This window comes from Gopherus evgoodei, chromosome 2, assembly GCF_007399415.2.
Source record: "Gopherus evgoodei ecotype Sinaloan lineage chromosome 2, rGopEvg1_v1.p, whole genome shotgun sequence".
Taxonomy (NCBI): Eukaryota; Metazoa; Chordata; order Testudines; family Testudinidae; genus Gopherus; species Gopherus evgoodei.
This window is the reverse complement of record NC_044323.1, coordinates 91,087,982-91,114,110: the sequence shown is the minus strand read 5'-3', so window position 1 is coordinate 91,114,110 and position 26,129 is coordinate 91,087,982. Positions and strand designations below refer to the sequence as shown.

The 26,129-nt window shown below is 40.4% G+C and overlaps 1 protein-coding gene across 6 annotated transcripts in view; it reads right to left on the bottom strand.

Annotated features, from left to right (window-relative positions):
- The window catches only part of SEPTIN7 (septin 7), a 128,971-nt gene that overhangs the window by 97,399 nt on the left and 5,443 nt on the right, over nucleotides 1-26,129 (bottom strand). For 2 of the 6 annotated variants that reach the window (XM_030551354.1, XM_030551350.1), the window contains exons 2-3: nucleotides 8,541-8,545; nucleotides 4,459-4,562 (exon numbers count right to left, since the gene is read on the bottom strand). The exons of 1 other annotated variant lie outside the window; for it this stretch is intronic. In XM_030551354.1, the coding sequence (XP_030407214.1) occupies nucleotides 4,459-4,468 (10 nt within the window). In that variant the 5' untranslated portion in view covers nucleotides 4,469-4,562; nucleotides 8,541-8,545. The remainder of the gene's footprint in view (nucleotides 1-4,458; nucleotides 4,563-8,540; nucleotides 8,546-26,129) is intronic. 3 more of the 6 variants (XM_030551351.1, XM_030551352.1, XM_030551355.1) reach the window with 2 other exon arrangements.

Sequence of the window (26,129 nt, the reverse complement as noted above, 5' to 3'; positions counted from 1 at the left end):
ACCAAGATGCCCAATAATTAAACCCACTCTCTTAGTTGAAATACACTAGTGTCCTAAGCCATGTCCCTCCCAACTGACACTTACCCAGTCAAGTATGTCCTGCTGACTGGGCCTAAAGACGTCGCTCTCCTACTGGCTGAACTCTGTGGAGGGTTATGCATTGAATTGGAGATGCAAGCACCAATATCAATTAAGTTCTCCATCACCATGTACACAAGAAATTAATACCATCTCCAATAAACCGAACAGTGGTGAGTCACTTCTTTCTGCACTCTCCCTCCACACCACCCTCCAAACAATGTATGCTCTCTCTCCCACAAATAAATTAATGCTGAAAGTTCTCCCAAAACACTTAAGTGTATACTGTCTCACCTTAAATAAGTGATTACAGACACCTTTGATGGGAAGACTGGGGAGCCCACTGGCATCCTGTTTTAGGATCCCCTAGGATAGCAGGGGACCCTAAACTAAGACTCAGTGCCTCTGCATGCCCCACGTGTACAACCATTCCAACAGCAGCCAGCAATTAAGAGCTCCCACACAGGAGTGACAGCCCCATCATCCTGACAGAGCTAACTTTGCAGGTTTATGACAACATCACTTCACAGTTTACACTCAGTTCATATTTGGAAGGTTTTCTTTGCAACTGTAAGCATGCCAAATTTTTAGATAAAAGATGAGATTTTGCAGAAGTTGATAGCACTCACTTAGCAAAAGATTCCTACCTACGCTCGGCAAATGGAGTTTAAGATCATTAGTATATAGTGATTTAATTTATTTTTAAATGTCCTGCATTTTGAATGTAGACAACTTGACATATCACATGCAGTTTAACTGAGCCGTGGATCTTTTCTACCACACAATCAATCAGAAACTACCTAGCTGCCAAACACCTGAAACATTTGCTCTTCTTCTCAAAATAAAGTAGTTAATATTGAAAAATGATTAGCTTTAAACTGCCTTGGTGTGGGGATCAGATTTAGAAGATTAACAGTTCATTCCAGACTATATAAACAATTGGAAAATAATTTTAACAGAAAATTGCAATCCATGCTTTCAAATCTATAGAACATATGAAAATAGTCATTAGACACTCAAGGTTTGCAAGCCCTAAATATGACCTACTTTATGTCCTTGTATCTGTTTGGCAAGTCTACATTGCCTTTTTCACTCCAGAACAAATGGATAATACACTGACTTTGAAGCATCTATAAATAAAATATAGCCAGCAGGCCAGCACTTATGTGGAACCCCACGGTAACAAATCAGCATGCATCCATGAGGGAGGAGGAAAATTGGAAATATTTTAGTTAAGCTTCCAGAGGGCCATTCTAAACAATAAGACAACATTATGCAGCATATACAATATCTTTTCCAAATGTATCAGCCAATACTCGGCCACAAACAAATCTAAATATATGCAAGTAACGTGAGTTTCTTAAGTTTCAGAATCTATTAGTCCAACATATTCCACTGATAGATTCTCTTCTTTAATATTAATCATTTAACATTGTGGTAGTGACTAGATGCTTCAAATCAAATCAGTGCTCCCCTCTCCAAGACAGTGTACAAAAGTAAGTGACAATCCATATTTCAAGATTAGTGGAGTCTGTCATAGTTGAGTTATAAAACAAAATGAGATGTTGCAATAGATTCATAATCATTTTTATGTTTAAAACAGATACTTGGAATCCTTCATATCTGGAAGATCCAGGGGAATTTCTCTCTTAAATCAAAAGCTTTCCAAATGCATTGCTTGGAAATCTCAGACTGAATTCCTCTCCACCTGGTATCTATTTAAAGGCTTAATACATTTCACAATTGTTACAATACTTCTTAAAGCAGTTAAGTATTCCTAATTTATCTGTGACTAGAACTGTTGAAAAAAAATTAAGCTTACTTTTCTACTACCACTTGTCTAAAAACCTCCTATTGCCAAAAAAAATTAAAATATTCTGTTTCGGTAGTCTCTCTTTTAAAAGGCTGTAATTGTTTTCTGCTATACTGAGTCAAACATGGCAGGAAATAAAGTGAAAAATATGCTGTAGCTGTACCATATGAGTTTATGTACTATTACACACGAAATACTGACCTAGTGTATAGGGAATATGTTCATTTAATCAAAGACCAACTTCTGACACTCAGACTAAGTTAAGTCTATGAAACGCCTGGTAATTTTTTTTTAAAATGACCTCTCATCAAGGAAATAATTCAATTTTTCAGAGAGCACTTATAGTCTGTGCACGATAATGTATTAACTTCCTGCCAATGAAAGTTCTGAGCATTTGCCAGAATGGAATGTGAATCCATACTAGGAAGTACAAAGATTTGATACTAAAAACAAAGTCAGTAATTGCAAGGCTTCACTACTTAGTTTTCACGTCAACCTCCTATTGAAAATCTAAATGTTTAGATTAAAGTTTCCTACTTAACCACCAATATTTTTTTAGCACTCCTCTGAATGCATCTGCACTGAAAACTGTTTTAGATGCTGAAGATTTCAAGTCATGAGGAACAGAGATACTAACAAAGTACAGCTTGCTGGTCTTAGAGATTTGTTTTCCATGAGATTTAAAGTTATAGTTTTAATTTAGTGACTATAGAATACACATATCCCATTTTGTTAAATGAATTTGCCAATTTTCACCTCTCAGCAACTACAGCCTTATGAAGACAGTCTCTGTATCGTGTGATTATTTTCTGAACTCATCCTTGTTTAAGGACAGCATGATTCCTAACTTTACATGTTGAAAAATGAATACATTTTTGGTTGGTAAAGAGCTAAGACCAAATGGGGTTTTGTGCTTCATGACAAGTTATGCAGCTGAATGCATGTTTATAATGGAAACTTTTAAATAAGCCCCAAACTCAGATTGTTTTATTCCAACTCACATTCTTCATTTCCCTGAATAGTGATTTGTAATGAGTTAGACCCAATTTGACCTAGATTTATAGTACTCATTGGTTGAGTTACACTTGTGCACATTCTCTTATACGGACACAATGATTACACAAGCTATCAGTTCAACTGGCATTACATAATACTGAGACACTTATTGGTTAATCAAACTACAGATTAGATGGACGTATTGATGAACAAGGACAGTTGGCTATTACAGGATGGGCCTATTTTTAAATTTCATATTTTTACATTGTTCATCACAAAGTTACAAAAACATGAGCAAATCCAAGCAAGCTAAGTAGTTTTTGATCCACTTCAGAATTTCAGGTTCAAGGAATGAGGGCAGGACTGAACAGCTACCTATCACTAAAGCATACTTTTTGTTTTTTTTTAAATGTACCTGCCTGTTAAATCAGTACACATCCAACAGTTTAAACAGCAATTGGTTCAAATCTCAACAGCAGAAAACTAACACTATCTTCCATCAAATAACCAAAGCAATGGGGTATGGTCAATGTTTTCTGTAGCAAACAACCTGTTGTGAGACAGCTTCATTTAAATTCACAAGCTGTATTTTTATATAAACATTAAAATAGAATCAGTACAGCACTCCTGTTTTATTTTTTTTAATTTAAAAACAAACAAACAAAAAAAAACAGCTTTACACTTGCCTCATATTTCGTTTCCAAGGCACTGCAGATATTTCACTTTGATCACACAGCTACATCACACATGTAATCAGGGGGAAATGAAAGTTTGACACCCAAAACAGCATGGATAGTAATTTAGCATTATGGGATAAACTCATTAGCAGAAACATTCATCTAAAGTGACCAACAAAGTTAATTCATATGCCGAAGAACAACCATTAATTTTAACATCCCACTGTAATGAGCAGGATTAGTTACATGTATCTGTGGTTGTCTGAAGATATCTGAAGTCACTGGAAAAAACACTATCTGCTTATACAGTATTTGTTTTTGTCTGTCATTATGCAAACTATAAATGTTTCTTTACATGAAGGCTTGGATTCTGTAGCAAAATTTTGGTGCCACAGACACAGGATACACAGGGTCCTGATTACTGATGTGCAAGAAGGGATCCAGCTAGACTTTCAGATCCCCAGCTGAAACTGTTTCATTGACAACTAAAAAACATTTTTATTTGTAGACTGAACACACGATGCTGACCTCTAGACCTCAACGACTTCCACTACATCATTTTTGCAGTCACTTTTCAGTAGATCTACATTAATGTTTCTGCACAGGCTAGCACAACACCCTCTCTCTGCTGAAGGCTCTTTATCTTCCCCATTTTCTGTCCCTATTCATCTGCCTACGTAACAGAAGACAAAAAGCGAATATTCAACTGGACTGTATGCCCTAAAATACAACACTTTAGAATTTAACATTTTAAAAACAAAAATGCTAAGTATAATATACATTCTAATCAGCTTACACAAATGAGGTAAACATGTGAATAGCTGAAACTTCAGTTACTCCAAATTCTTTTGGGGAAGGTGAATCACCAATAGATGCATAAAGAAAACAACTCACCCACTACCATGAGCCGTGAATTCAAACCCTCTCTTCACAGACTTTCTGTAAACTTGATTTGGGAGATTTGCAAACCCCACATATCCTTCAAGGTTCTTCTGTTGCTAATGCAAACACAAGACATTTAAATAGTCAAAAGACAATGCTTGTAATTTTCTAATACACTTCAGACTAATCTTCATAGCTTTTAACATCTGTACAACTGTTATGCCACACTGATTAAGTCAAGAGTTTATTCATTAAATTGTAGAAAATTTAAATTGCAGCACCAAGCAGAAGACTGGAGTGGGGCTAGCCAGCCATTGTCTACAATGGTATTTTGCCTAAGTAAAGCTATACCACGGTGGTAGTACTGGTGCAAACTCTCAGTATATATGGCACTGCAACAATGTAAAAACTGACTTAGGCCATGTCAGCACTACAGACTTCTGCCCTCACACTATGTTGATCGAGTGTGAAGAGGCGTGATCCCTGACTGAAATAACTGCCACAAAAGTCCCTACTGTGGATGCAGTTATACCAGAAAAGATGCACTTTAATGGTACAAACATTTTGCTGGGGGCGGGGGTAATGATACTGGCAAAACTGCACTTTTTATCAGTATATCTGCATCCACATCCCCAGCACTTTGCTGATATACTTATCTGTATCCTATATCAGTAAAGCACTCCTAGTATAGCTATGCCTTTGCATTGGCGTAATTAGCCCAATCTGAAACTGAGCCAAGTCCATCAGTGCACCATTCTACATGGGATCATCGCTAGTGCAGCTAGTTCAGTGTGATTGTACCGGTACAAAAAAAAAACAAACCTACTGTAGATGTGACATAAGTCTCCATTTCCTCATCAGTAGTTCAGAAGGATGCCTTTTGTAGGGAGAGTTGGGAGGGATGTGGGTGTTGTCAGTGCCTATTTTGCCACCTATTAATAAAAGGCTTTTGGCAGGTGCTTAATCCTACCCCTCTTCAAACCAGATCAGTGGTTTTCAACCCACTGGCCACTTGCAGCCCATTCAGTACATAGCTGTGGCTCATGTGACATCCCCAGGGCCATACAGGTAGTATATATATGGTGTGGATGAGGTCCTTGTAACACAGAGCTGCATATGAGGCCCACAAGGATAAATAGGTTGAGAACCACTGATGGAGAACAGTAATACCCACAGGGCTTGTATCGCCTGCTGTTGCTTTAAAGGAATCTTAGGATTGTTCATTTCCGATGTGTGAGGGGTGGGCTTGTTTTTAAGGACAGAAAGTTTAGTTTTCATCCTTTATGGCAAATTTTTAAATGGTTTCTCTCACGGGGGGGGGGGGGGGAAGGGCCTGTTCCATCACACTGTGCTGGGGGTGGGGGGTGTTACACTTTGATGGTAAGCTGCTGCGTTCACCCCTATGCTACACTGTAAAGGCGAAGTGCTTGATCCCAACCCCACTACCCTAGGACCAGGACAAATAAAGCTTCACATACCACACAGTGAAAAAGTCTTTGACAGCCCTAAGAAGAAACCCTAGGTGGAACAGTAATTTCCCATAGAGAGTGGAGGAACCTTGTGTCCCCAGAAAAATTATAAAACAAACCTATATTGGTTTATTTACTGACTATTACTTTTCCAATCACCAGTTGGTTAGCAGAGTAATACTGTCTTCAATACTTGAGAACAAAACAACTAGTAAAGCGAATATGTGCAGCAAAGAGCTTCTGAATTTAATGGGAAGACAGTCCATGATGGATTTTTCAGTGACAGGTCCTCAATTCTAGAACCCACTTCCTCATTTACTTCAATGGAGCCCAAATCTGTTGATTTCAGGTCATGCTGCGAGGGTTATTTTTTCAGTTTCCCTTTCCCCTTTTGAGCTATAAATCCACAATTAAATTGCATAAAAGAACAGGATTGAGCCCCTAATCTACATTATCTTGCAAGTACACTGTGCACAATATTTTTACCAACAGTTGCAACTTAATATAGTTCAGAGCAGTTCTATGTTGCCAGAGTTGCCATGCTTTTGCACTAAGACCCTAGGCTAAAAATCTTTAGCCTCAGTGCATGCGCAGCAGACGTTTTGGTAAAATAATATTATGCATGTGGTTTGGTTTTTTTAAATGAAGTGGGTTAACGGCAGTAGTAATTACTGCGTACTATAACCATCAGTTTTCATTTTAGGAAAATGCTTTTTCATATATATATTTTAAAGAGAACATAAGTTAAAAGCTTTGCAATAGTATATTTCCACAATTGGTCTTTTCATTAGTACTGTCTGTACTCAGTAAAAGCATTGCTGTGATATCTTTACTGTAACACAACAAACAACAAAACTTACCTCACACACAGCCGAATCTCTGGAGGGATAAGTTACTTTAAGAAGTCAGTTACTCTACAAGCTTTGCTTTGATTAGATGCAGTGTTGTTTTTTAATCAGGTGGTCTAAAGCGTTATTTAAACTACATACATTATTTTTAAAATATAAACCTATCCATAATCTATTACAATCATTTAAAGGTATGCTGCATCAATGAGACCTCTTTTAATGATTAAACAGTGCTGCTTTTTTCATTATACAAAAATGGAGGGAAGGGAATATCTAACTTTTGAGGTTCTCTCAAGCTTTCTAGGTATAGCACAGCATGACTGGCTGTATTAAATATTATTTTCAGCCTTTAAAATGGAGTGATTTTTGGTATTTTATTTTTCCAAATGTCAATACTTCAGTTAGCTGTATAGTAAAGCTTTGCATTCATTATTTTAGGTTTCAATTTAGTTTGAGATGCAAAGAATATTTCCTTCACCTCAACTAGTGTCAAGTTGAGAAGTTTTCCTCTTGCAGCTATGAAATTAAAAACATAGGTGAGAGGATGAGATCTACCAGTCCTAAAAACCTAAGTGACACGGGACCAGATTCGCAAAAAAGGTATAGATAGATCTAACGGGATTTCCAAAAGTGCCCAAGCAGATTAGGCACCTAAATAGGACACCTAAACATCTTTGAAAAGGTCTTAGTCACATAGTGACCAGAAATATACTGTACAGTTAGTGAGTTTTAAATGCAAAACATATCTTGGTATTTTTTCCTAAATTCCTTATGTATCCAGTATATTAAGGTAGTTTTATTTAACAAAAAAAAAAAAAAAAAAAAAACCAAAAAAAAACCAAAACTTTAAAATGCTGGTTTTGTGCATTTTTATTGAATTCCCAATTTCAATCTAAATGCAGCCTGACAAATGCTGAGTAAAAAATTACTAAAGAATGCTTCATTCACATTTTCTAGCATAATAAAAACAAATAATTATCTGAATAAACACATGTTAAACTATACTGAGGAGCAATGACTGAATGTTTAAGGTGCTCAACTACCAATCCTCAACTTCATGGGTTCGCATCTTGCTAATTCTCACACTAGGTCACCTCAGTTCACCCAGTTGTAAAACAGGTACCTGACCCATCGGGTTAGGACAGTCAAAGGCAGTGAGGCATAATGTTAGCACATCACTATCTTGCGTACCACTGGCTATGAAACTGACGTGCCTGTACACTGCATCAGCTTGATGAGCCATTGCTTGGAGAAACTTTGACTTCACTATATAATTGCTTAAATAAGTGTACAGATGCAGCTCTACTTCTGGTTAACAAAAAGTAGTACCAAAAACTTAGTACCAATGTTAATTATAATCAACATAATATTGTTCCCACGCCTTAATGAGAATGAACTTCTCTTCAGGAAATAACCAAACGTAAAATGATAAAAATCAAGTTTAAATCATAGTTTCCGGCTTGCTGATTTAAATCACGATTAATCCATTCCGCTTTTTATGAATTTCTATTTCCAGCCATTTACTATATTTTTAGCTTTAAGTTCACTCAAATGTTTTTCTAAATCTGTTTTTGCTACTATTTCATTGATTTACTTCTCACATGTGAATCATTATACCAGGTCAGAACATCAAGTTTAAATACCTACACTAGCTTAACTTTTTATCCTTAGCTTGATCTTCATCCAACTGTATAAATGTAAAGTTTTAGTTCAACAGTTAGACTAAAAACAGTGTGGTTGTTTAGAGTAAGTGTATTGTAAAAGTAATGATACTCACAGCTACTTTGTAAACAACATATTTCCATCATTCCAGTGTTCCAGATATTGAGAGAGTACATCCAAGATTAACAGTAAAAAGTGATGAATTCCAGCATTGCCACGACAGGTCCAGCAGCACGCAGCAGAACACAAAGCAAGGGGAGGAAAATCTAAAGTTACTTAACATTTGATCAACAATTCATTTTAATAGTTTACAGCACTGCCTTATAATTGATTAAAAAAACAACTGTTTATTCCTTCATAGTACAGACTACACTAAATGCGTACAACCATAATTTGGCTTCCTGGAGTCTAGATTACAATGCAGTCTAGTCCACCGATCACAGTTTTTTCCAACATGACCATCACTCTTTCAGTGAGCAGAATAGATAGGCTCTTGAAATTTGTTTCTCATTCAATGTGACACCTAGGCTTTTTAGCCAGAACACCATCCAAACCCACACGGAATACAAACAATTATGAATACCCCATGATCTTTTCTGACTAGTATTCAAGTGCTATGCAAACAATATCTTCACAAAATCCCTGAAGATGAAACTGTACACCCAATTTTACAAGGGAGAACGGAGGCATAGCAATTAAGGCCAAAAATCATCAAAAGTGCCCATTGTTTTGAAGTTCCAATTTAAGATACCTATGGCCTGATTTTTGCAGAATACTTAGCATTTTATTATATTTCTTATGTTCAGTGTATAGCTCCATTAACTCCACCAGCAGTTTAAGCACTCAGCACTTCTGTAAATCTGGACCCAGGTGTCTTGAATTAGGTGTCCAGAAAATGAAGAACACAATTAGTGGCCACAAGGAAAATTCTGGCAAGCGACCTAACTAGCATCACATAGCAGAGGCACAAATAGAATCCATTTCTCCAGGTGGCATTTAAGTACCTGACCACAAAAGCCTCCTCTCTCTTCCTCTCATTCCTTGCCCTGTCCACAGCACACCTCTGCAACAAATGAGGTAGGGGTCCTACAGACACCTTTATTCACTACACAAGCCTAAATTAAACCATGTTCAGTGCACTAGCCATGCCAAGCCCTGTATGAGGGAAAAAACAGTATATAATATAATTAAAGACTACTATAATACACATTCACATGGGGGCCAAACTGAAGCTGCATGAGCAACCACAATTCTGGTATTTCCTAACCTTTGAGGGCTTGGCAACTGTAATTTTTTTTTAAATGTAGTTTTTATAATTCTTCATTTTTTAAAAAGTAAGTAGGGAAAAAACATACATCATGCAAAATCACACAGACTCCCACATGAATTAAGCAGCAGGTCTGGAACTACTTGAACTAAATGAGTAACTGGTAGCACCCTCCAAGTGAGCCAGTGACTAGAGGGGAATGAGAGACACTTTGCTAGTGGCTTTCCCAGACACCTGCTGACATGATGAACCTGAATTCAACTGCACTTTCTGGAGGGGAGTGTTCTTTACTGGTCATAAACTCTTTTGAACCATCGCGCAAGCCTGTCTGTACCTCTCTGCTCCTATCCACCCACTGCCAGTTGCGTCTCAGCCCCTCACCTCCCTTCTCACACCCAATTCATTCATGGTCAGCTGCTTCCTCTTTCCACATTGCACCAGCAGCAGGAGCAAAGGAGAAAGTCTCTCTGCTCTCAATTCTGCTGCCTGGTGACTGTGAGGTCTATTTCCTATCCTCCGTCTACTCACAAATCCAGGCATAGTTCCTCTGAGTGGCATCCACTGGCTCCCTTGGCGTCTCTGAGGAGCAGCGGGTGCTGTCTGGGGTTCTCAGCTTGGTGTCCCATCAGGTTCCCTTCATTTGACCTGTTGACCTCACTCCTGTCCCTGTTATCTCATTAGTTGTCCCCTGCAATCACTTGGTTTCCAGGTCCTGTGGATACTTCCCTTAGGCTGGGGTGAGGTCCTTTAGCAGTGAGCGGACTTGTGCCCACCCACTTCCTGGATCCCAATGGTCCCCATACCTCCCAGCTCCTTGAAGGAGCAATTGCAGATAAAGTCCTGCTCAGCCCCTGCAGCCCAAGACAGAGCATACTCAGTCACTCTGTGGGTGTTAGTAAATGCACAGTCTGACTGACATACAGCAGCTGTTTGGAGAGGTAGCATGCTCAGTGCTGAGAATCTTTTGGGAATTTAGCTTCTAGTCTCTAACACACCTCACACTGAGCATAGTGAACTTCAGATTTTTCAGAGGCTTGCAACTTGGCAAGTAGGCCTTCACGGGATTAGCAAAGGAAATCCATAGCATCTGGGTGACCTCCAATGCCCTTGCCAAAACGTGGACGAACCTTTTTTTTTAAAAAAGGTGTTATTCGGTCACTAATGTGGGCAAAAAAAATTTCCTTGGCTTTCATCTAAGGAATGGCTGTACTGTACCATTTTAACTGAAACTTTCCCAAAAAGTTCAGCCTGAGCCAGACACCTATGATGGAAAATTCAGCCCAAACAGTTGACTTTTGGCATAGTTACAAGCAGCTGAAAGCAGGATTTGAAAATAGAAAGCATTAGGCAACCTTATGCACATTTGGGAACATTTTATAGAATGTAACGTGCCACACTGGTAAGAAATCCAGATAAATGGAAGGCAGGCTTTTCTTTGTACAAAGATTGTTTTGAAAAAAAACCCTCATAGTCTGGTACCTTAAGAAACTGCACTTGCTATATCTATTTTTCCCCACTAAAGATGTTTAAACAGCTCCTCCTCAGAACCCTACCCTATATTCAGTTTATTTGCCTCCATGTTTTTACTCAGCTGGCCACAGGCCCAAGATGCTGTGAAGAGTGTTAATTAGTAGAATTTCTAGTTTTAGGTTAGAAGTGACTTAGACCATGTCAGCACTACAGACTTCTGCCACCACGCTATGTTAGGTTAACAAACTACTTGTTTCAAATGTGGTTTATTGATTTAACCTATCGTATATTAAAGAGAGTACAATTTTTACAGTGTTAAAAGATTTTGGTGGACCCTTGAAGTCCTCCCACACTTGCTGGTATCTCATCTTCATTGAGAATTAAGATTGGACACATCAACACCCCTGAATACTACGGATAAAGAGTTTATTCTAAAGCTTGTCATAATTACCTAAACATTAAAAACTAAAAAGTATACTCCTGTTAATAGGGTGTATACACTGTTTCTTCCTCTCCTATCATCCTATACTCCTGAACATCCCAGAAGCAATGACCACGTAAATCCTGCACATACTCTCACTGGCAATTTCTGTTAGAGTGTATTAGAGATGGGGTACTAGAGTGTGTCATTTAATACCAGTGTTATAAACTGGGTGGAAGGTCTTATCATCTGCTTTTTTAGGCAGCACTATCAATCCTGTTTTTATGAGCACTACAAAAATTGGCCAATTCACCCTGAACAAGCTTAGTAGAAATGGCAAAAAAGGGAAAACAGTTATCCTGTCTTATCAAATTATGCTTATCCAAAACTTCTGTAAAGGGGAAATAGTCCTTTCAGTATTCAGTGTTGAAGTCTAAGTCAATAAGAACTTCTGAACAGGGTAGCAAAGGTTTAGCACTGACAGAAAGGAAACCAGAGCTACTCTCACCAGTGGGAGTCAGCTGCAGCCAGCAGAAATTGTGAAGCTTTTAAGAAAGTAGGATAATTTGGCCTTAAAAAAGGAAAATGTAAGGCTCTGCCCACGTAAGAAAATTAAGCTAACTGATTAAAAAGCACTGCACAAGATAACAATAACTGCAGCTTTCTACTGAAATATCTACAGTATGCCCTGAGTCCAGCTGACTGAGTCTCAAACTGGCACATCTGATGCACTGTCAACTCAAGTGTCCTCTATGCCCAGTTAGATTTGGAAGAAGAGCTGGAAGCCAAGAAGCTGTGAGAGCACAGGGACTCGTGCTGCTCCTCTTGCTGCAATGCCAGACAGCAATCATCCATGGGTATTGCTCACCAATACTGATAAATCAGCTGCCGTTTGTCAAAGCAAGAGACTCAACCAGGAAATCAGCTAGTCACCAACTAAGGCACAGCAAAGCTAGAACAGACAGCCAGAAGTAGCAGGACACTGGAAGGTTATGGAGAGGAGTCAGAATGAAGCCTCCTCTGGTGAGTCACAGATGGATCATCTACACCTCTACCCCTATATAACGCGCCCCAATATAACTTGGGTTCACATATAGTGCAGTAATCCCGGAGCTCCAGCAGCAGGACTCGAGCTGTGTTTTAAAGAGCCCAGGGCTCTGGCTGCTGCAGGGAGCCCCGAGCCCTTTAAATCACTGTCAGAGCCCTGCAGCCACTACCCCAGGGCTCTGGCGGTGATTTAAGGGCCAAGGCTCCCCGCAGCCAGAGCTCTGGACTCTTTAAATCACCACTGATGCCCTGCCACCGCTACCCCAATATAATGGGGTTTCACCTATAATGTGGTAGGGATTTTTTGGCTCCTGAAGACCACATTATATTGGGGTGGAGGTGCAGTGGGGAAAATGAAGACCAGAAGCAGGGGGCATTTCATAGGTAACATGGGTTTACGTTGCTGACTGAGGGTTAGCACAAGGAACAGAGAAGACTCAGTTGGCAAACCAAAGAGGTTCACCAATTGAGGGACTGGTCAACTTTAGCAGCTCTGTCTTAATCATAGGGACATATAGGCAACTTTAAACCAGTGGCCCCCTAACTTTTACCTCTCTCCTTCACCCCCCGGGAGCTGGGCTCCGAGCGGGGGAGGGGACGACACAGACAGGGGCAAGGGGGCTGGCAGCCGGGACCTGAGCCAGAAGATGCTCCCTCCCCATCCCTCCGGGGGGCTGACCCTGACCCCAGGTCGCAACCACACACAAACCCCCAGCACGTTCCTTCGTGCTTCCCTAGTGGGCATGCCCCACAGTTTAGGGACCTTTGCTTTAAACAGATAAAGAGTGGCTAGTGTGGAGACAATCAGCGCTCCAGACTGAAACAACCAACGAGTGCCTTAGCACGATCAATCAAGCTGCTATATAGAAAAACAAAACTAACTGGGAAAACTCAGTTACTTCTCAAGCCAGACACTTGCATGCCTCTCGTATTAATTTTTTTCTGCAGTTAAAAACCTTTACAATAGCATGGTACAATTTTACAACATAAAAACTTCTACATAGCTTCATTCCCACATGTCACTCAAGTCAAACATGCACTGCACATAATCAAGTAGTTCTCATTTAATGTCACACCATTCCTTTTCATTACATGAACAGTGCTATTCCATTCACTGTTATGAGAGCACTGTTTACCTTATTTGTTTGCATAGTCTCAAGAGCTCTTTGCCATTATCAGTACTACTACATTTCTTCTATTTAATAGCATCAAATCTGAAAGTTTATAGAAAATCAAGAAACTATACAAATGACTTCTTGTTAATTTTAACTTATTGGCAGCAATGAATGTTTCAGGTCTTTCACTGTTCAACAGTTGTATGTGTTGTGGAAGCACATAACTGGAGGCTTGGGAGGCTTTTGGTTCTGCTGCCCCCTCTCACCCCCCCCCCCACTTTAGTGACTGCGTTAATAAAGGAAACTAAGTTGGGACAGAAGTTTCTCTCACTTTACTAGAAGTGGACAAACTGAGTTAGTACAAAACTGCTCACTGAAGCAATATGCCACAGGTTTTAAAAAAAATCAAACCCATCCAAATATTTCATGCAAGTCTTAGATTCCTGTTCTCGTGTTGCGTCTTCCACACTTGTACGCATGCAGACAAGTGGATGTTACAAGAACACCTCTCTCTGAAGGAGCCAGAAGAATAATTTAAAGATTAAGATTCTAGAATTATTTATTTTTATTTTTTTTTAACAGAGAAGAAAGTAAAGAGTGAAAATGTTGTCACAAAAGCAGGCCAACAAAGAACAGAAAGGCATCAAGATATTACGAGAGCTCAGTACAGAAATAGGGAAGACTATAAGGAGAGTAAGGCAAAGTATATGTTTGTCAACATTAGAAACAGCAGCAAGTCTGTAAATATCAATTGTATTTCAGATAGTTTATCCAACAGACATTTGCATTTTATTCCTTCTTCTCACCTCTTCTCCTACACCAGAACCTTCTGGCAGAAGATCAGGCAACTGCCAGCATTAAGCTGAAGCTGCAAAAGCTAGCTTAGACTCTTACTCCTAAAATTAACCAAAAAGAATCAACTTTAAAAAAATGTCTTTTACAATTTTTACAAGTGACATCTCACATTACTCTAAATGAAGATAAGTTTCTCATGGGTTCAGTTGCTGCATACCACAAGCACTGTCAAATTCAGTTTCTTCAAGTTGTGTGGGACGTGATTAGAACAAAAAACAGATGTGGGGATTTGGGAGCAAACAGTACTTGCAAATGCTTTCAACTCCTTTTATTACATCAACTGAATTACAAAATTACGGAGTCCCTTCAAAAAGGAAAGGTGATTTTTCCAAAATAAGACACAGTTTGTACCAAATTTCACCCTAGGTTGTTTTAAAATATTTCCATATCTACCCAAGATGAGTAGAAAAATATTTTCCCCTCAGAATAGCAGTTTGATTAATTCATCCATTATAGCAGGTGTCACCGTATGGTATTAGTACCTTACAAATTCTTAGCAGTGCAAGCAAGTTTTAGTCTTCAGAAAATGTGACTGTTTCTTGCAAATTTCTAGGAAGAGCTGTGGCAAGCAGTCAGTATCTTCCACCTTAAACTCTCTAATTAGAGTGAACTCTTGAGGAAGAGAAGCTCGCTGGAAGCCAGGCAATAGTGTTTGAGTTGATGCCCCTGAAAGGGAGCAATTGCATGCATGCTGCTTGTGACCACTGCTGTTCCAAGACTGTAAAAATAAAAAATACAAACTTCACTGACAATATACTCAGACTCCATGTTGTGTATTTCTTTTCCTACTGGAAACCACCATACACATCTACTACAGCTCAGCAGAGGGGCAATATCTTTCTTTAAAATATTCCTGTACTCTGTAGCCTCTCTTAAGGCTTTATCCACTAAAATAGACCAAATGTTCCAAACATAGGCATGACTGACATACTGGCAGACCTTCAAATTCCTTCTGCAAATATTTAGCTCTAGGAGAAGCTACCTTAGAGAGTTTAGCCCGCTTACTCTTGAACATTATTTTGCTTTTGACATATAAGTAGTCCTAATTTTCTTCTTTTCTATAATTTTAAGAATGGTCATTTTTATACTTGCCGTCGCTGAATTCTCATTTTAGATCACTGAAGATGGAAGATCTCTTTAAAGAAGTCTGTTATTCTGACCCTATCCCTCATGTTTTGGGAACCAGTAGTTCCCAAATTGAAACCACCTATTTCTTTATCTTTCATCTTCTTTTCCCCATACCAGTTTATAAGAACCACCCTACCTGAGGTTAGCTAAGAAACAATCTGTTTGAAGCGGTTGTGTTTTCAACAACTCCTATTCTTCACTATGTACAACACATTTTAGACACTAAAGCTAGAACCAAAAATCACAACCTTCTGAACATTTAGTTTTTACTTTTAATACTGCTTTAAAAAAACTGTTTCCATTAGCATATCTGTTTTGTCAGGATCTACTAGTAAAACAATGCTTTGTTACATGTCAATTGGATTAGCAGCATTAGAAAGTTTCTACATTTCCCTGGAAAGAACTCAGAATTAAGTCTAAATTATGATTTTTGAAGCTATCCCCTGAATATCTGAAGACTTCCAGTTTTATCAAAATACTGGGTGGATGGGTTTTAGAAGAAAGGAGGGATTGTGAATTTGTAATCATTTTAAGAGTGACATCAATTCAAAACACAAAAAAGTTATGCAACGAATTGGAAAAGTTTGACCAAATGCACTTAAACTATGGTCTGTGGACCACTAGTGGTCTCAAAACACAGAGCTGCCTGTCACATCATCTTGGTATTTCTTGTTTTCAACTGGAGAATTACAACAAGACAGCTAAATAAGAATTTTAGTGAACATAATCTTTTCAACCTAAACAATTGCTGTAGATGCCAAAGATGTTTGCCAGTATAAATGGGAGGGAAGTAGTCTGCAAGATTCAACAGATGTATAATCCACACTAACACCCCAAACTAGACTAAACTAAATGATAAAATGTACTGTTAGACAATGACTGCAAGTGTAGTAATCATATAACTACATAATTTATGTACTGGAAGCTGCAAACCACTAAAATTTAGCCCATTTCTGATGCTGTTCATTCTAGGGCTAAAAACTGACTTTAGTTGCAATTGTTACTACTCCAGATGGTGAGAAAAAAAGAATTCATCTAACAGTGTACCGATTACTAGCAGCTCCATTGCTCCAGATGGAAAAGCTGAACAGAGTGAGAGACTAAAGCTGTAATGTTTTCATCCCTCAGCGTACTACAAAAGAATCATTCCAGTTGACCAAAGCATCAGCCTGCCACTGAGGTTCTCTGTACAGGATCATCACTGCAGTCATTTTCAAAGCTTGCCCAAGACAATTCATTTGGATAATAAAAATTTAAGAACTCTGTAATGACCAAAAACACCCAAACATTAGAATAGTCTACTTTAAAGTAAATGACCAAAGAGTCTGTAAGAACACTTTACGGAACATTTCAGATGTGTAAAGATTTGCTGCTTTTAGAATTCTAGCAGAACATCTCAAATGAACTGCTTCATGTGAATACAAAATAAAATCACCAGATACCTAATCCACTACCTGCAGGTAAATACAAAGACAAGAAAGGAGGCAGTACACAAGCAAAGTCCTGGGGCAACCTACCTGATGAACAGCCCAGCTTCCTTGCCACTAGCTCCAGGAAGTGGGAGAATGCTGCAATTTCTGTTGTTTACTCCCACTTGGAGTCTTCAGCCATTATACAACCCCAACTACTAGATAGCAAGTTTGAAGAGGACTCTTCTTGAGCTGCATGAAAGAAGACAGCTTCCGGTCTTTTCTGAGAAGAGACTGAAGAAAAGATTCTACTATACTCCCTCCCCCAGTGATGAAATGTATTGCCTGTCTCCGCTTTACATATCAGTAACAGCAGTTTGAAACTTACAAATTCTTTACACTTTTGTAAAAGCCAGAAGATTCTGAATAGCAATAGTGAAACCCAATACTTGGTACACCTAAAACAGCAGCCATCACTAGAACTATCTGCCGGCAACTTAGGAAGACATTCCTTCATTAAAATGTATAAATTGTTCTTCTAAGGTTTTCCTCAACTATAAATGTAAGCTTATATCCTGCAGAGGTTAATTGTGTAGTTTCTCCCATTTGCCAGGGAATAATTCTCACTTTCCTAGGGACAGTTGATTTTTTAAATCCTGATTTCACATTACTTGGCAAAACCTCCAAAAGGCAACAAATATAAGTCTCAGTGGTTGCCCCCCCCTGCCCCTTTGCTTTATTAAAAAGAGTGTCTGAGTTTAGCTCCTAAATTAATACGTACTGTTTGCATTTTCAGAGACAAAAATCAAGATAGGTTTCTTGGCCTCTTTTCACTTTGGAAATTTCCGGTGTTCCAATTAAAAAATTAGTTCTATTTAAGCCTGCATTTGGAGCCCAAATATTTGAGCCTTAACTCAGAAGTCTACCATACCCGAATTCTTTAAAATAAAAAATTAAATATACACTTACAGAATCTTTCATTCCAGAGGCTCTCCAAATGATTTAAGCTTTATCCATCACTGAAATGCACCCACTTCTCTAGCAGCTATTTAACAGTAGAAAACAAAACTACACAAAAATTTAGGACAGGTCAACTACAACTGCAAGGTGAATTTACCTAGGCAGAATGTTATCAAACTGCCCAGGATTAAGACTCCACTTATGAAAAATGCAAGGGATCTTTAGTAGATGCCAATTTATCAGGATCTCAGTTTTACATCTTATTCAAAAAAACAGTAGCATACTTTCATGTCATGCTAGGCCACTGGTTCAGTACTGACAGACTGAAGAGTGTTACCTGCTTAAACACCAGCAGTATTGACTGAAGCTTGTGGGAGTATATTTTGTCTTTCAAAAGTCTTAGACTATGTATGAACTACATAGTTTACAGTGGTACACTCGTACTGCTGCACCACTGTAAGGTCTCCCATACAGCCACTCTATGTTGACAGGAGAAAGCTCTCCTAATCAGCATAATTAAACTACTCCCAACAAGTGACAGTACCCATGTCAGGGTATGGCTACACTTGACATTTCAAAGCGCTGCCGTGTAGTCGGAGCGCCAGCGCTGGGAGAGAGCTCTCCCAGCACTGCACGTAAACCACATCCCTTACAGGTGTAGCTTGCAGCGCTGGAGCCGTGCTTCCAGCGCTGTGGCACTGATTACACTGAGGCTTTACAGTGCTGTATCTTGCAGCACTCATGGGGGTGTTTTTTTCACACCCCTGAGCACGAAAGTTGCAGAGCTGTAAAGTGCCAGTGTAGCCATGGCCTCAGTGGGAGAGCATCTCCCCCCCGCAACAGCACTGTCCACATCAGCGAAGCTTACATTGGTGGGCGAGGCGTTGGGGGTGGGTTTTTGTTTGTTTTTTAACATCTCGGCCAACAAAAGTTTTTACCACCAAAAGTGTGAGTAGACATAGGCCTTCATATTTAAACACAGAGACCTAGGTGGGCGAGGTATTATCTTTTATTGAACCAACTACTGTTGGTTAGAGACAAGCTTTGTGCTTACACAGAGCTCTTCTTCAGGTCTGGGAAATAGTGTCACAGCTACATACAAAGTGGAAAAGATTTAGCATAAGTAGTTAATACATATTTAAAAGGACCACTGAAGGTGAAGTAACACCCCTCCAGTCATGAGGAGAAAAGGAAGGCGGGGGAGAGAGATAGTTAGTGGCTTATAATTTGTTGTAATAAGCCATGACTCCGTGTCCAGAGAAGTTATGAATTTAAGATCTCAAGCTTATCTTTTGAAAATGTTGTGCAGGTTCCTTTGAGGATGAGGGATGACTGATATGCCAAATAGAGTGACCGTTCTGTGAAAAGCGTCACCCACATGTTTAACACGTCTGAGTGAAAGTGAAGTTTTGTGACTATACCACAGGAAAAAACCTCTTTTGCCCAGAGCCTTCTGCCAGGCAATTCATCACCCTGTCCCTGGTGGACTATGGGTCAAAGACATTCACAGACTGCTACCAGTTTTCAGGCTTATTAATGTATAAGAAAGCGTATATATTCAGCAGTGGGGCAGCCCAAAATAGGACTTTATTTCATTGTTGCTTATTATATTGCATTTTATTTGGCTTAAGAGGACCAACTGAACTTGGAATCTTTGGTTTATGCTGCCTCCCCAAAAAAAGACAAAAAGATAAGTACTTGGGTGTCCCTGGAGTTTTCAGGTCTGAACTCATTTGTTACACTCCAAGTACAACCGCTCTTAGCCCTGATCTACGAGTTTAGGTCGAAATTTAGCAGCATGAGATCAATTTAACCCCGCACCCATCCACACGATGAAGCCATTCTGTCAACTTAAAGGGCTCTTAAAATCAATTTTGTACTCCTCCCCGATGAGGGGATTAGCACTAAAAACAGACCCTGCTGGGTCAAATTTGGGGTAGTGTGGACTCTATTCGACAGTACTGGCCTCCGGGAGCTATCCCAGAGTGCTCCACTGTGAATGCTCTGGACAGTACTCTCAACTCCAATGCACTGGCCAGGTAGACAGGAAAAGCCCTGCGAACTTTTGAATTCATTTCCTGTTGGCCAGTGTGGTGAGCTGATCAGTACAGGTGACCATAGAGTCCCAAAATCGCAAAAGAGCTCCAGCCTGGACCAAACGGGAGGTACTGCATCTGATCGCTGTATGGGGAGATGAATCCATGCTATCTGAACTCTGTTCCAAAAGACAAAATGCCGGAATATTTGAAAAAAGTCTCCAAGGGCAGGAAGGACAGAGGTTATAGCAGAGATCTGCAGCAGTGCCCGTGAAACTTAAGGAGCTCAGGCAAGCCTACCAAAGAATCAGAGAGGCAAATGGCCACTCTGGGTCAGAGCCCCAGACATACCGCTTCTATGATGACCTGCATACCATTTTAGGAGGTGCCCCTACAACAACCCTGCTTCTGTGCTTCCCTCCTCCCCCATCCCTTCTGGGTGCCTTGGCAGTTATCCCCCCATTTGTGTGATGAATTAATAAAGAATGCATGAATTTGAAACAATGATTTTATTGCCTCTGCAAGCTGAGATGAAGGGGGGAGGAGAGGGCGGTTGGCTTACAGGGAAGTAGAGTGAACCAAGGGAGGTGGTGGGGTTCATCAAAGAGAAACAAACAGAACTTTCACACCGTAGCCTGGCCAGTCATGAAACTGGTTTTCAAAGCTTCTCTGATGAGCAGCATGCCCTGCTGTGCTCTTCTAACTGTCCTGGTGTCTGGCTGCACGTAATCAGTGGCCAGGAGATTTGCCTCAGCCTCCCACCCCACCATAAACGTCTCCCGCTTACTCTCACAGATATTGTGAAGCACACAGCAAGCAGTAATAATGGTGGGAATATTGGTTTCACTGAGGTCTGAGTCAGTAAACTGTACCAGCTGGCTTTTAATCATCCAAAGGCACATTCTACCACCATTATGAACTTGCTCAGCCTACAGTTGAACTACTCCTTACTCATGTCCAGCCATGGAAGCAAGGGGTAGGCTGAGGCAGATGCGACCACGCGGTGCTGCCAACTGGGAGAGCAGCCTGAGTTAGAAGACTCCAGCTGGCATGATATTCCAGGCAAGATTAAATCTCCATTAGATTAAAAATTTAAAGGAGAGAATGAACTGGAGTCATTCCCATTTTTGTCCAGACTCCCCTGACCAACCTCACCGAGGTTGGCCAGGAGCACCCACGGAACGACGACAACAGTTAGTAGTCGTATTGCACCGTCTGCCAGGCAAGGCAAGTGGATGCTGCTGTGTAGCACTGCAGTACCGCGTCTAGGGTGACCAAATGACAAAGAAATATTGAGACACATGGGGGGGGGGCGCGGAAGGGGCCACTGGCGGAGGGGAAAAACAGAGTGCGAAATATTGGGACAAATTATCGGGGTGTCTAGTCACCCTAACTGCATCTGCCAGCAGCACCCAGGAGACATACGGTGACAGTGAGCTGAGCGGGCTCCATGCTTGCCATAGTATGTCATCTGCATGGGTAACCCAGGAAAAGGCAAAAAACGAGGGAGGGAGGCCTGATGACATATCCAGAACCACTCGAGACAATGTTTTTGCCCCATCAGGCATTGGGAGCTCAACCCAGAATTCCAGTGGGCAGCGGAGGACTGTGGGAACTGTGGGATAGCTACCACAGTACAATGCTCCGAAAGTTGAAGCTAGCCTCAGTACTGTGAATGCACACAGTCGACTTAATGTGCTTAGTGGGTACACAAAATCGACTAGCAAATCGATTTCTAAATCAACTTCTATTAAATTGATCTAATTTCATCGTGTAGACGTACCCTTAGTAGCTGCAGTTTGTGAGATCACTTTGAAGGTAGACCACAAACTCCTAAAGCTGTTTGTTGCAACCCCCAAGTTTCTTTGGATTCCGTTTTTCCACTCTGGAATCCATTTCTGTAGTTATTCAGGATTAGAACTAATATTGGATACTTATGGTGGAATCTCCTAGAGGTGAAGAGCAGAAAAAAATGGAAAACAATTATCTGCTTTGAAAGTACAGGAAGAGAATACTAAAACTTTCTGAAAGTCCTTGTAGAAGGACAAAAAGATAGATGCTAGAATGTCACATTAAACCAAACGCTGGTATATTAGGTTTTCCTCTGATGCCCTACAGGGGCTTTAGTGTTGTTCTACTCTTTTAATGAGAGGGTCACAATTATCAAGAACATTCATCAGATTTTTAATTATTAAAAATGTTTACTTCTGTGTCTATCTACTACTTTCCTTTTAAAAAGCTATAAATAAGGAATGACTAGTGAAAGAAGTATGGGGAAAAGGTAGTATTTCATACATTTTAAGGTCAGAGATGACTATCAGATCATCTAGTCTGACCCTCTGTATAACAAGCCATAAAGTTTCATCATGACTAAAATATCTTCCAGAAAGGCATCCAGTCTTGATTTGACAACTTCAAAATGAAGAACCTACTCTTCCACTGGGAGTTCGTTCCAATCACGCTCAAAAATTTGTGGTTTACTTCTAGTTTGTCTCTCTTTTCCATGTACTGGTTCTCGTTGTGCCTTGCTCACCAGACTGAAGAGCGCTTTAGTATCCAGTATTTTCTCTCCATCAAGGTACTTAAGCACTTATCAAAGAGGTCAAGGTTACATGATTAACAGGTTGAGCTCCTTGTAGTCTGATTGTGGGGCATTTTTTCCAATCCTCGAATCATTTTGGGCTCTTCCCCGAACTCTCCTCAATTTTTCAACATCCTTCTATAAATGTTGACAGTAAACTGGATGCAGTATTCCAATATTGGTCTCACCAAAGCATTATACCGAAGTAAAGTTTATCTACTGTTTTCTCTATGCTGAGACAAAGAAGTTAATCATCTTTGATTATTTTTATTGTTTAGATGCAAAAAAACTTTCCCCACCTAGATATAACTCATTCTCCACAATATCTGAGGCCTTTATCTGTTTTGGGACAATATTTTTTAAAACTGGTTGCAATCATCTATACAGTGGAGTCACATCTTACGTGGGGGTTAGGTTCTAAAGTCAGCGTGTAAGGCAAAAATCATGTATAATCAAAATTACCCTTGAAAATCCCTTAAAATAGCCCATAAAGTACAGTATACACGGTTTTGTGTACAGCATATAACCCTGTACAGTAATATGTATAAATGTATAATGTATACAGTAGTGTACAGTATACAATAAAGAGAACATATGCAAAATATAATTTTACAGTATTTTTGTGACGAACTGGGAATGTTCTTAATGTTTGCTCTGAATACTGTGTTGGTGCCTCAGTGTCCCCTAGCCAGTTCTTAAGTATCTAGGTGGTGGAATAGGGTGTGTGATTGCTACAGAGCAAAGGGCCAGTGCACCTAAATGCCTGGCACTCTGTCTCCTAGCAACTGATGGTCTGGGCCCCTCCGCTGCAAAGGTGCCAGCTGAAGGTGCTGGAGACAAAGATCAGGTGATCTCCTGGCCCCGGGAAAGGGGCTGAGCAGAGAGGAGGGGCTGGAGGGAGTAGTTAGTCTGGAGCTGGCTGGGGACGAGGAGTGAGGACAGACGTGGGGGTCTGGCTCACTGCCCCCCAGAATGGACCCAGTCGAGGGGTCCGGTTCGTGGAAACTACAAAACTCTGTTTTAGACCATGATCCTGCCATAAAATAAACCTCTGTTTTACTAGCTAGCTGAGAGTCATGTCTGACTGCAAAGTGGGGGTGCAGGACCCTGTGGCTTCCCCAGGACCCCGCTGGGGCAGGCTCGCTGGGGAAGTGCACGGAGGGGCAGAGGATGCTGAATGCTCCAAGGAGAGACCCAGGAGGTGAAGACGTGTGAGCTTCTTGCCCTGAAGAAGTCTGCTCCAAGGGAGAGGAGGCTCCCCAAAGTCCTGACTGGTTTGGTGGGGAGCAGTTCCAGAGCATCACCTGGTAACTCCGTGAAAATTTTTAATTACATAAGAAGAGACTGAAGAATGAAATAATAAAAAGGAAAAACAGTAAACCTAACCACTCACCATTCATCCTGGATATTCTTGCTAGTCTACAATGATGATGACACTACTGCGGGGGGTGGTCGTCAGGGCTTGATGTCGATCCAGAAGATGATGGGCCAGGCTCATCTGCTGCTGATGGTTTTTTCTTGAAAAACACAGTGATTGGCAACTGTCGCTGTTATCTCTTGAGCTGCTCAAATATTTCTTGATAGGGTCTCAAATTGTCTGTAATACTGTGTGTGATTTGAGGCTTCGTTCCATAGCAGGATCATATTCAGAAATTAAATGATTTAAGTGTTTTAATGCTTGGAACACTTCAGCAAATTTATAAAGATTCCAACTTGCTGGCTCTTCCTGTTCGTCGTCATCATCTTCTGTAGATGATTTTATCAATTCCTCTAACTCTTCATTAGTCAATGTTTCTCTATGGCTCTCAATTAATTCTTCAAATTTCTTCCTCAAGGATTGAAGATGAAGCCATCTCCACCCACTTGCCTGGCCACCTGAACAATATGTTCCACTTCTTCGTCAATGGTCAGAAAACCCTTAAAGTCATTCACACACTCTTTCCACAGGTTTCGCCAACATGCATTGACTGTTTCAGGCTTGATTGCATCCATTGTTTGTTTAGTATAAGTGATGCAATCGGCAAATGTTGAAAGACTTCCAACATTCCATCACATTAAAATTGGGATCAGTATCCAAAGCGCTACGTATCTGTGGGAATGTAAGCCTCGTGTACGTGGCCTTGAAACAGTGAATCACACCTTGGTCAAGAGGTTGGACATGGTATGGGGGGGGGGGAGAAAGACGACTTCAACATTGTTATGCCCAAACTAGCATGCCTCAGGGTGGCCACGAGCATTGTCTACCATCAGCAACACTTTAAAGTCAAGTCCTTTCTCTTTGAGGTACCACTTGACCTTCGGAATGAAACACTTGTGGAACCAATCCAGAAATAATACTTCCGTCACCCAAGCCTTTTTACTGGATTGCCAGAACACAGACAGGAGATTTTTGTTCTTGCCTTTTAGGGAACGGGGATTTGCAGCCCTGTAGAGTAAGCCTGGCTTTATTAAATGCCCAGCTGTATTGCCACAAAACAACAGTCACATGGCCTTTAGCTGCTTTGAAGCGAGGGGCTTGTCTTTCTGATTTTGAAATGTAAGTGTGATTGGGCATGTTTTTTTTCCCCAGAAGAGTCCAGTCTCAACAGCATTAAAAACTTGTTCCAGATGATAGCCCTTTTTTTCCTATTATTTTCTTTAATTGTTCAGCGTAGGCTTTTGCTGCCTCTTCATCAGCAGATGCAGCTTCACCAGTAATCTGCAAGTTTTTGAGGTTGAAGTGGTTCCTAAAACTGTTACGCCAACTTTGGTTGGCTTTGAATTCCTTCTCAGCAGAAGGCTGTCCCTCTTCGGCGGGAGGTTTGAACAGCACATAGAGACTAAGAGGCTTTCCTCGCAACGTGTTGCCATCAATAGGCACACGTTTATGGTTCATATCTTCCAGCCATAAGTTTAATGCCTTTACAGTCTTCACTAAAGTCTTATCATGCACCTGGCTCATCACTTTAGCAGTTATTGGAGCACTTTGTGCCACGGTCTGACGAATCTCTCTCTCTCGAATCTTGATGGCACGGATGCTAGATTAATTGTGGCCATATTTACATACCAGGTTGGAGACCAACACACTGTCTCTCAGTAAGTCCAATACAGCCAGTTTTTCCTCCATCGTTGGAACAGATCACTGTTGAGCACCAGAGGAAGTAGCTAGCTTGCATTTAGGGGCCATGTTGTATGAAAAATATGTATCTTTAAACACTAGAATCACAGCGCTGTGAGATGCTCATGCTATGAGAGGCATGCAGGAACTGAGACTGACTGAGGGAACAGCAAATTCACTTCTCTCATCTCATGCTCATTCTGGGGCATATGCTCATCGCGCGTATATAGTTGAATTCGTGCAAGTTAAATGTGCGTATGATGCAACTCCATTGTACACTAAACTTTTGCCCTTAACATTTTGTCACTTTAAGAAACA